This window comes from Artemia franciscana, unplaced genomic scaffold, assembly GCF_032884065.1.
Source record: "Artemia franciscana unplaced genomic scaffold, ASM3288406v1 PGA_scaffold_136, whole genome shotgun sequence".
In the NCBI taxonomy this organism is placed as follows: domain Eukaryota; kingdom Metazoa; phylum Arthropoda; class Branchiopoda; order Anostraca; family Artemiidae; genus Artemia; species Artemia franciscana.
Genome location: NW_027062628.1, coordinates 86818 through 98940, shown reverse-complemented (window position 1 = coordinate 98940; position 12123 = coordinate 86818). Strand labels below are relative to the sequence as shown.

Below are 12123 nucleotides of genomic sequence, written 5' to 3'. Positions count from 1 at the left end.
ATCCCAGGCTAAGCAATATTAAACAAGAGTATCAAACTGATTTTTCTACACTTGATTCATTGTTCAAGTAGACTGCCAATGTCAATGTAAACAAGACTAATATCGAAAGCCCGGGCAACGTGAAGTGTTGCAGCAACCTTTGTCCAGCTTCGCCGACTAAAGTGTTGCGAGAGCAATACTTTCGTTTTGTTCCTTCGATATCTATCAGTAATATCATGATCAAAGGCTATTCCTCAGAGTTGAAAAAAAACACAGCAAAATGGTATCGAAAGAAGGGACTAAATTGACTTTGCAGCCTGTTGAACTTTATCCTTTTCAATCGTAGACATCGTGACGGATGAAAACTCGTAACAATATCTTATATAATCTAGTTAGTATTATAATGCTATCCCTAACTTTTCAGGATCAAAATACCATAGATGACATCCTATTAATTATTACGAAACTATCTCATTGTTTTACATTCTCGTTTGTGCTTGTTTCTTCACTATCGGTTAAATGATGAAGTTGTCAGCCTATCGAAGTTTTCAAAACGGGCTGTTCCGACAAGAACGCAATCAGTTATCACATGACCAAAGGGTATTCCTCAGGGTTGAAAAAACAACAACTACAAAATAATATCGAAAGAAGGGACTAAATTGACTTTGCAGACAGTTGAACTTAATCCTTTTCAATCGTAGATATCGTGACGGATGAAAACTTGGAACAATATCTTATATAACCTAGTTGGTATTATAAACTATCCGTAGCTTTTCAGGATTAAAATACCATAGATGACACTAATTATTACGAAACTACCTCATTGTTTTGCGTTATCGTTTGTACCGGTTGCGTAAACACTTAATTCTGTCAGATTTAAAGAGATCGAATACAATGTGCACCAATTTGCACAAATTTCTAGCCCGAAGTTAACAATTTCTTACTTACAAGTCCCTCTCCCGTAATAGACATCAAGTTCACCGGAAACAAATAAATGGGTACACCAACTAGAAAAAGTTGCAAACCCCTCATCGCTGTATGATTGTAACCCAACAGCCAATTATTACTTACAAGTCCCCTACATGTCTTACCTGGAACCAAATTGGTTTAACCATCAAATACACCAGAAACAAATAATAGGTACACCAACTAGCAAAAGTGGCAAACCCCTCATTGCCGAAGATGATTATGAGCTAACAGCCGTTTCTCGCCCAAAGTGAACCGATTCTTACTTGTAAGTCCCTCTCCCGTGATAGGCATCAAGTTCACCGGAAACAAATAAATGGGTAAACCAACTAGCATAATTGCAAACCCCTCATCACTGAAGCTGACTGTAGCCTAACAGCAGATTATTACTTACAAGTCCCCTACGTGTCTTACCACTGGAATCAAATTGGCTTTACCATCAAATACACTGGAAACAAATAATAGAAACACCAACTAGCAAAAGTTACTAATCCCTCATTGCCGAAGGTGATTATTACCTATCAGCCGACTGTTGCTTACAAGTCCTCTATATGTCTCACAATTTGTATCGGCCTGGATTTATTTTCAGTGTGTACCCTACTACTGAAGCTGTCAACCCCTTGAAACTTTCAAACTGTTATACCTCATGAAGGAATTTTTGTACCAAAAAATGGATGTCATATACTTTGATCAGCTCATCCAGAGCTATCGACTGCCGTCAAAAAAAAATTCCATCTGTCTTAGTTCAAAAGTTGATTTTTTTTTTGCAGTAGGCCAACTTTCTAACGTCACCACTTAGAAAGGAGCAAAGGATAAGCTCCAATTTCTTTAGCAATGAGAGAACTTTTAAAGTTTATTAGGCACATCTGATACCATTTCTCTACCGCAATCCCAAGTCCGAAAAACCAAATGATAAACTCAGCTGAAATCACGAGAAGAAATCATGAAATCATGAAATCACGGGTAGAAACAATAGATGGCAGCACTTTCGGACCCGTGGGAATATGCCACATTTTTGCTTCTGTAAATTTTTGTATTTATCACTCAAAGAAGATACTGGCTGTGGGGCCGGGTAACTGCCGCATATATTTAACACTTTAGATTTTAGTCCATCTTCAATTTGAAGTGGTGCCTGCCTGCTAGAACGGAGCTTTCCACTCGAAAGCAGAAACATGGTTTGATGAAACGAAAGCTTCGCTGCACAACTTCAGATACTCCTCTTTGACATAGGCTATATAACTCCACTTCACTTCGCACAACATGGGCTCTGGCTCGTGGACAAGCAAAAACCATCCTTTTTGGCCCCAGGCAAGAGTTCTGCGGAGCTTTCAAAATGTAATGTCATATTCATTAATCCGGCCTGAGGTCCACACTTTCCGTAAAAAACGCGCAGGTTAGACCCTTACCAGTTTCCAGGAATAAGCTGAGATCTGCGGCATACGCAAAAAAAAGAAAACGGGACAAAACCGAAGTGTTGCTCTCGCAACACAATTAGACTGTTGTTCATTTTACTTAAAAGTTTTTCCGATTAAGCTAAAACTAAGTATCTTTGGATTTATTTGAACGAAATTCTACTGTTTAATATATCTTTAAAACTGGTACATGTTTTCGAGGGCTTACGCAAAGACCTCCGGCCTCAAATAATATCTAAAAAAGCTGTTTTTTGCATTCCACACTTTAGACAAAACAAAACTCAACCATGCAAATTATTGAGTCACCATATCCTGAAAAGCACCTCGCCGTTCAAATACAATTAAGTACCGATTTCTGGTCTTTTAGAACGAATAATCTAAGGCGGTGGAACTCCCTCCTAAACGTGACTTGAAAATTTCCCTCTCTTGTGTTATTTTAATAAGATTCTAATCAAGAGATTTTTTAACTCAGTCTTAAAAGTGATTTTTCTTTTTCCTTTTCAGAACAGTTTACTTAATTTGGTCGAGGACACAGCTAGGAAATTCTGACGACGAGAGGGGATCTTAAAATGAGCATTGGTGAAGGTGACAAAATAAAGTACTCCAAACATAAGAGGCAAAAATATCTGCATTTGAAAATGAAAATTAAAAAATTAAATAGGGGAATGGTCCCACCAAAATTGGGTCAAAAAAATTTTTTTTTACGAACCTGCAGTTTACATGAGACCATGGAACACCACTGCACGAAAAATCAGAGAAAATTTTGGTTCGCCAAAAAAGTATTATTTACAAAATTAAAGCTTTAAACAAATTTTTCCAAGGCAGTGACCGTTTCTCAGTGTCTGGATCTGAAGTACTGTCTCGTTCCAAAGTGTCTAGGTCTGTTTTTGGGCAAGTGTCAATTTTCCGAAATGATTAATATTAAATGGCCTATGCAGAATCACATAATGATTAGGAGTCAATTGTGATTCAGTATATCTATATAAGCGAAGTTAGAGATAGGGACAGGGAGAAGGTATACAATTTTTCTCAGTCTCGTAGCTTTGAATTTTGTTGTTCGAGAATTTTAAGTATTTGGAATCACCATAAAAAAAGCAATTCTTTCGACTTATTAATTGATTAACTGAGAAAAAAAATGATTAAACAGCTTTTGTACTTTAAAGCTTACTGTTCTCTAGCCCTAAAAATTCGTTTTGCTTCTGAAAAATAAGATCCCGGGGAGAGAACGGGAAGTAACTTCCCGTTTCTGATCAGCTCGTTTCTGAAACGGGGAGGTACCTAGCAATTTTAGGACAATTGAGCTGTTTTTGTGAAATGTTCATGGGGACGGTTCAGTTTTTTGAGGCAAAACTAGGTCTCCCTGACTGAATGGTATACATTTGAATCGTAGAAAACGTTTATTTTTATAATTTTGTGACAAAAAATTAGACATTAGAGAAAATCACACCATCAGATTTAAGCATGAAGGAGAAACCTAGTGTACAGGTTTCAAACTCCTCTCTACAAAAATGGGGAATTTTGCATTTTTTTTTTTTTTTTAAAGATCAAGGATGCGTGTTTATTTGTTGTGGTTTTAGCCATTGATAACAGACTAAGTGTTGAATTTCAGATTTCTGCCCTAAAAATACACAGATCAAAAATTAGGGTTTCGTCTCTTCTTCAAGAAATATGAGCCAATTTCATGAGCCAAGTCAGCTAAGGCCTCAAAAGAACCGCAAGTGGGAAGCTCAAATCATAATTGTTCCATATTTCTAAATCGATTGACTAGCTTGGAATTTTCAATCGATTGGCCCTTCATGTCGCAAACTCGTACTTTGGGGCCACAAAATGGCAAAAAATATCACTTTCGCGTGTCCTCTCGAGGGTGAATGTAGGTGCGACCCCTCACCATAAATTAAGGACTCACGCAAAACTCTCTTCCCAAACCTAACCGATTTATAGGAAATACCGAAAGTGGATTTAGAAAATATAGCTCACTTCTACTGACCTGCAATTTCTACTGTCACGTTGGGGACTCTTGTCTTCGTGTAATTACTGTCCACTCCCTTAACTTCCAATAGTATGAAACCAACAGGAACGTAACTTACTATGGGGCGGGAGCAACTGCCTTCCCAGAACTCATTTTGCCCATCCAACCTAAATTTGGTTTCTCCAAGAATCTTGTCAAAACTAAGATAAGCCTACATAATTCAAGCGTCCGGAGAAACGGTCAGTTTTTTTAGTGTATCTTTACCTTTTTTGTTACTATATGTCTCATTTTTCTATTTTCACTTGATTTGGAAAAATTGACTCCAACTTCGCCAATTTTTTTTATATACAAACTTGTATTAAAGTGCCTTTTTTAGTGTTGATTGCTACTGGAACTATTTACTGACGTGAATAAGTCTCAGATGTAGGAGTGTAGCTCCAGCATTTTTATTGGGGGGAGGGGACGGGCACACGGGTCCATACCGGCATAGTCAAGGGGCATTGGCTATATGATAATTTTTCCCCCAAATTATTAGGAGAAACTACCCCTCCCAAACGACTCCCCTGCTCAAATGATACCCCTATTTTCCATGCAGAATGTCTTGCTCTCCAAAAAACTCTGGACTTTTTGTGCTGGCACTTGTACATTTATGGTCTAGGGCAATATCCAGCCCAAATAAGAGCAAGGGTACCAGGTCACACCTTAAATGAAAAAAAAAATATCACAGATATTCAAACATTCTAAACTAAGTAGTAAGAAAATACTGATATAAAGATTTAATGAAACAAAGATATAGTAGATACATCCACACAAGGCTGACTAATAATTTTATAATACAATAAAATAATATTCAGATCAGAAGTAGAATGACTAGCAAAATAAATCACAAATTAGAAAATCAGAAAATAAAAATAATAAAATTGGAATTCTATAATCGAATGTACTAGAACACCACAAAAAGGCTTGTTGACTTGGTCAACCAATTGGCAAAATTGAAAATTTGAGTGACAAAAAAACGGTGCTTTTATAATTAATAAAACTCAAACCAAACAATGTATTCTTATTTTTCTGACATGTGGCATCAATGCAAACAAGTGACTAGAAAACCGTTCCAAAGTAAACTAAAACAAGAGAATATATATATATATATATATATAACAGGAGAAAATGCAGATCAAATGTGGAATGACTAGCAAAATAAATCATACATTGAAAAAACAAAAGATAAACTATAAAAATGGAATTTTATAATAGTATGCAATAGAAGACCATAGATAGGCTTGTTGGCTTGGTCAACCAATAAACAAAATTGAGAATTCGAGCGACAAAGCATATGGTTTTAATTTTTACTATACTTCAAACTAAACATTTGTTGTTTTTTGTTTAATGTAGCACCATTACAAGCAAAACTGACTAGAAAGCCGAACAAAAACAAAACGAACACAGGAATATATATAAAAATAAATAAATAGTGGAATGATGAAATCACAATATGTTGGTGTACTAGAACAAATAAGAAAAGTCATTTTGTATTATATTAGTACTCTAAAGGCTATTTGCAATTTAATAATCCCTTCACCAGTATTAACTGACAAATCACTATCGCCTTGTCAATACATGCGAGGCAAAATGATAATTTCAGTAATAACATTCAAATCCAGATACACAAACATAAAGGAATTTTAGTTTCCCCAAATCCGACATTAATCATTTTGTCCATCTATGAAAAATAAACAATTCTTCTTTGTCAATTTCATCGCATCAATGACTAAGGCAAAACACCAACACGACTGCAGTAGTTTAAAAGGTGGTAGCTGGCATTATTCAACAAAATGGTATATACCCCCACCCCCCGGGAAACAAAATATTTCGATCGATTGGTGTGATCCGCGTTTCTCTACCTACTTTGGAATTTGAGACTATAAGCAGTCTAAAAAATACGTTACATCTATTCTATCAAAAGATCTTATTTTTCCTTTTTTAAAACGCATAAATAATTGGAATTTTGAGTTTAAGATATCAAAATTGTATTTATTTCATCTTGAATGTTACATAGTCATCGTCCAAACAATTCCATCAACAACAACTGAAAAAATCAAAATGGATTATGCATTTCATTCTAATATAAAATTTAAGAGAAAGGACGGTTTTTCACATTGCTGCATTTTTATAAATAGTTACAATTTCTATTATTTGACAGCAAAATTCTATATCTCTTATCCTGAACACCTTGTTGCACAAACAATTATTCGTCAACAACAAATTAAAACCCCAAAATAAATTTTTCCGCTTTTTCATTTGCCTGTAAAAATTACAAAATGCAAGATTATGCTTTTTCAATCACCACAGTCAGAGGAGGCAATAGCACATAATACTCATTCAACAGTCACCAAGACCATTTGTACGCTTTGCAAGTGGATCTAACTCGGAAAACAGGTCAAACCATTTTACATGACTCTTGGTCTCTGTCTTCTGTGTTGGATTAATTTCTTGCTTTTTAACGCTTGAAGAGCCATAAACTTCAGGAGCACTTTTCAAATCTAACATTTGGGACAAATCATTTGCTAGGCCATCTATCACTAATGGAGAGTAGATGTCAGCGAAATCAAAATCAGCCTCTACGAGATTTTTGTTTACGCTTTGTCCAATTTGACTTAGACCTAAATCAAGTAAATCAGTTGTTTCCGGTTCAACAGCCTTAAAACCATCAAGAGCATCATTTAGTTCAGCTAAGAGCTGACTGGTATCAATAAGGTCACCATCACCTTCATCAATAGATCTGGTACTTTCATCACTAGGTTTTTGGTCGCTGTAATCGAAGTCAAAAAGCAATTTATCATTTGATGATCCTTCAACCCGTTCTTCATTGAGACTCTCAAGGGTGCCTAACTCTTTTAAAACCGAAAACCGGAACTTAACCGGTTCTTTAAGTCTTTCCGCTGCTGTTTCTAAGCATTGGCTAGAACTTGTCAAAAATTCTATGAACATTTTCTGATAGTTGGCAATACTGTGAGAAAAAAGGTTACTTCGAGCAGCAGCGAGAAGATCAATTTTCTGTATGGCAATAAGCTTCATTCCGTCATAGGTTTTTTTAGAATCTTTTACTTGTCCTTGAACTTTTCTAAACTTCATCATTTGACGGGTGGCATCAGGATCCAAAGTTTGGGAGACATTCGCCATCCACATTAAAGAGCCTAGAAGTAAAATTTGCTATGAGTTTCCAGCCATACCAAAAATAAATATATGAATACAAATTTTTCTTTGGCCCCTGATGGACAGAATCAGGATCCAAAGATTGAGAAACATTCGCCATCCACATTAAAGAGCCTAGAAGTAAAATTTGCTACGAGCTTCATCCATACCAAGAGTAAATATATGAATAAGAATATATTTTTCTGCCCCTGACGGGTGGCACCAGGATCCGAGTTTCGAAAGACGTTCGCCATTTGCATTAAAGCGGCTTTCTTCTGACAAAATATAGTATCTACAAAAAAGTCGAATTGCAGTTAAAAATGGATTCCGACCAATTAGACCACGAGGAATGAAAAGGTGCAAACGAAATAATTCTCCGATGCTTAATTTCGTTTATTTTACCTAGTATCTACACATGACCTCAGCTTTATTGTCGTGTCATTCCTAGTACGTACATACTAGAAATCGAAATTTTCACAAAAACCTAGTATTTGACAAATTACGCTTTACCAGCAAAAAACCATCAGCAGCTGCAGCGCTATAGCATCAGCATCATCACTTCATTGTTTATGCATAAATTGCAAAAATGCATACAACACTATCGATGGTATCTCATGGTAAAGCGAAAGCAAAAGAACAGCTTGAGTTGGAACATAAAAGGTGAGACTATTTTATCAGTTTCATTACCAGGTGTGACCATAAGTACGGTGCAGGCTGGGTAGGCCTATATTGGGATGTTTCTCTAGACATCAGCCATAGAATCTGTAGAGAAACAGATACAACTTGAATACACACTGTTATTCGACGTATTTGCCTTTTATTTATTTTTTTTTTTTTTTTATTAATTTCAGTACTTAAACCTTGTCTAAACATACTTTCCAGATAATCAAAAAGATACCAAGATTCGGATCTTCAAAATACTATCTGTCATCTTTTTTTGTTTGACAGCTTATGAGAAAAAATCAGTTTCAACTTCCCTCTTTGCTTTCAACACAAAAAATTGGATAAACCTATACATTAACTGAATATATACCCCACCTCCCTATTGTGTAAATCTATACCCAGAGCTGCATCCCGAAACCAAATACAACATTCATTTGTGTCGCAAATGAACTTTACCCTCACCCCCCTAATGTACAAATATATACCCTTGTTTGAATATATTTAGAGCTGGAGGTAAAGTTCGTAACGACACAAATGAACGTTATATTTGGTATCAGGATGCAATTCTGGATATATATTTGCACATTAGGGAGGCGGGGGTATAATCCGTGAATGTATAGATTTATCCATTTTTGTGTGTGTTGAAAGTAAAGAGCGAAGTTGAAACTTAAAACCAACCAAAAGTATAACCCCTCAACCCATTCCATATAACTATATGTAAAATTGACTAGTGTTATGCTAAAAGAATAAAAGGATTTTTGGCCATGATGATTTCAGAGGTATACTTTTTATTTCAATCTGACACACTTTTGAGGGGTTACAGACACTTTAAAAAATCCACTAAATTTGTTTTCGTCATAAAAATTTATATTTGAGGTTAACCTGAGAAACAATTACTATTCCTGAATTGTTATAGAAAAAGGACTTTTTAGCACTAACTACTATTTTTAGAATCTTTAATTTTTGATTGCTATGGGCCAAGGTTTGCTCTTTACTAGGCTGCAGCGACTGGTTATATTGCATAGCATAGAGTGTATCAGGTAACCTAATGTTTAACGAATCACAATTTCATTTTCTGTTGCAGACCGTTACCTTACGAACAAGTCCAATCTCCCTGTACATTATCATCTGCTATGCATTCCAATTTGGTCGATAACAAAAACGAAATTCCAGTGATACTGGGCACCGATAATGATGGCGACTTTACTGAAAGTTTACATTTGATGCAACATCGTGTTTTGGATAAGGTAGATGTGGAGATATTTGATGAGATTGTTGCTCTACTAAACAGTATGCAAGCGATTGCACCAGCTGCTCCTGACCTACCACACGAACTCCTTAATCTGTCCTTCACCGAATGTTCAAAACATGATAGGCAAGGAAACTGCACATGGACAATTTAGCATAAAGTCACATCCTGGACGAGAAAGAGCCAAAGGTGGAGAAGAAACGATAACACGAGACAAGTTGAAACACCCGTTAAACGATTTAACTTCTTGTGAACCATTATGTAAGAAGCAAAGCAAAGGACTTACAAAAGAAAATCGATTTGCAATCTGAAACAGCCTTTGGGAAGAACCTTGAGTCGAGGCTCAAGTGGCTTACAGTATGTGTAAAATCGACTCCCATCAAACACCGAACATGACAAAAACAACCGCGCTGCAAAGACTTCACAGAAACCTCACATTTAACAATGACTTCACCAAGTCATTGCCACCAAGACTTCACATTTAACAAAATGAATCGAGGCTTTATTTTCTTCCAAAGGCTGTGGCATACCTCTAAACAAAAATTCCAATATACAAGAAAACATTTCAAAACACCCTTGGCTTAAGAGCTGATGCACTTATTACCGAATTGTGTAAGAAAATAAAAAACGGAATTGTCGGTCAGAATCTCTGTGAAAACGGTGGAAAAAAAAGCACCTTGGCACAAGATCTCATTAGAAATCAAATAAAAGATTATTTCACATATCAACAGCTTCAAGCCATGTACCCCACACTACCGAAGAAAAAATTTACCAAATGTAAATGCTTACCTTCTTCGTTGAGTATCCAGTTCATGTTCGATGATTTCTTACAAAAACACACTGACGTTCATATCTCAGTTGAAGTATGCAGGTGAATTCTGAAAAACCATGAATATTTCTTTGAAAATACCAGTATCTGATACTTGTCCGACATGTGAGCGATATTAAAAAAAAACCAATGATATTGAGGTGGATGATGAAGAGTTACCTGATCAGGAACTCGACAGTTCTTGGAAATATGAATGGTAGCTGCACATATATATGGCTAGGAAAGCTACCCACAAGTATCAGGAAGAAACAAGCGAAAACGGGAGTCCCTATACAAGAGTTTAAGCAGTGGACCTCCAGAAGGTGATCTTGCTTCCAGAATTGCCCGAAAATAAAGAGTCCATTTTTATTAGTCGTATGGTAGTTTTCAACGAGACATTTGTAAAGGTACATCCGAAACTCCAGGATCTTTTGGGTTAGGAAACTCTTTCTGTGTTCTGTGACATGGGGTACTAAGAGGCAGGGGGGCTGAGAACATTGTTGACTCTCTATTCAGTAATCACTGCAACAAGTGAAAGAGAAGTTAGAGAATTCATACTCTGGATGGATAATTGTTCAGGTCAGAATAAGAACTGGGTATTATACACAGCCCTTGTACAAATAGTCCACCAAGATTTCGAGCCAGAGTACATCATTCTCAGGTACCTTACAAAGGGACACGCTCATAATCCAGCTGACGGAATTCACGGCAACATTGAGGTAAAGATGAAAAAATGGGAAAAATACATGATTTTGCTGCTTTTTGACACGTGTCAGTGGGTCATTGAAAGGAGTAACTGCTATCACAATGGACAGTTCCTCCCGAAATTGGACCTCTAAAAACCGAGCTAGCACAAAGAAGGTCAAGCTGCCTTACTTGAAAGACATTGTTGAAGCTGAGTTCCGTCAAGGATCCCGACATCCGTTTTATCGCACAAGCTTTGAGAACAATGAAGTTGAGATTTCTGGCTTTCTTCAAAAGCCATTCAACAACAGGAAAAATACCTGAGTCAGATTCAACACCAAGAGGCATTTTCGAAAAAAAGGACATCATCGTAGAGAAATTATGCCCAATGATGCTTAGCAATTTTTGCCAATTTTGGAAAAACCTTCTGGTCACATCTTTTTGCCAATTTTGGAAAAACCTTCTGGTCACATCTGTTCCAATAGACGAAGACGAATAGACTAATAGACAATAGATGCAGATAAGCCCATATGAAGAAAAATAGAAGTCCAAATGTGCATATTCGTCTAAAACTTGGTATGTTAGCAGGCGCTAGAGTACTGCTAAAAATTTTTTTTTAATGAAAACAAGCTTAGATCTAGGTTTTATCAGTTAAATTTCATGTTGACCTGCTAGGAAAACACTAACAAAACCTAGTATCTACTTTTTCATATGTATTTAAAAAATACGACGGATTTTTTTTGGTATCAGAAGCAGCTTTGAAAACTTAAAAAAAAAGTTAAAAACTTAGTTAGAAATAAAATTTAAAGTTAAAAACTTAAAACTTAAAAACTTTAAAATTAAAAGTTAAAAACTTTTGCGTTTTTCTCAGAAATTATTCAGATGTAAGTACAAGGTATAAAAGCCTATAGGAAAATTTTCTATTTGCTTACAGCTATATAAAAGATATAATATACTCTTATTGCTTAATTTAATACTTCGCGTGAGAGAAAACAAGAGTGAAAGATGAAAAAATAAAGGGGGGTGGAGACATAAAGACAGAAAGAACGAGAGAGAGAAACCAGTAACAAAAATTTTAAATAGAGAAGATCTAGTGTATCTAACGGAAAATTTATTTTGTCAACTAGCTTAGGTAAATATAATAAGATATAAAGGGCGCCAATAACTTGCTCAATGTAAGTCTAAAGAAAAAAAAGAAGAG

The 12123-nt window shown here is 35.9% G+C and overlaps 1 protein-coding gene across 2 annotated transcripts in view; it reads right to left on the bottom strand.

The window, feature by feature from the left end:
* Positions 1 to 5087: 5087 nt before the first annotated feature.
* The window catches only part of LOC136041310 (islet cell autoantigen 1-like), a 23867-nt gene continuing 16831 nt past the window's right edge, over positions 5088 to 12123 (bottom strand). For both annotated transcript variants that reach the window (XM_065725935.1, XM_065725936.1), the window contains exon 4: positions 5088 to 7520. In XM_065725935.1, coding sequence (XP_065582007.1) covers positions 6706 to 7520 — 815 coding nt within the window. In that variant the 3' untranslated portion in view covers positions 5088 to 6705. The remainder of the gene's footprint in view (positions 7521 to 12123) is intronic.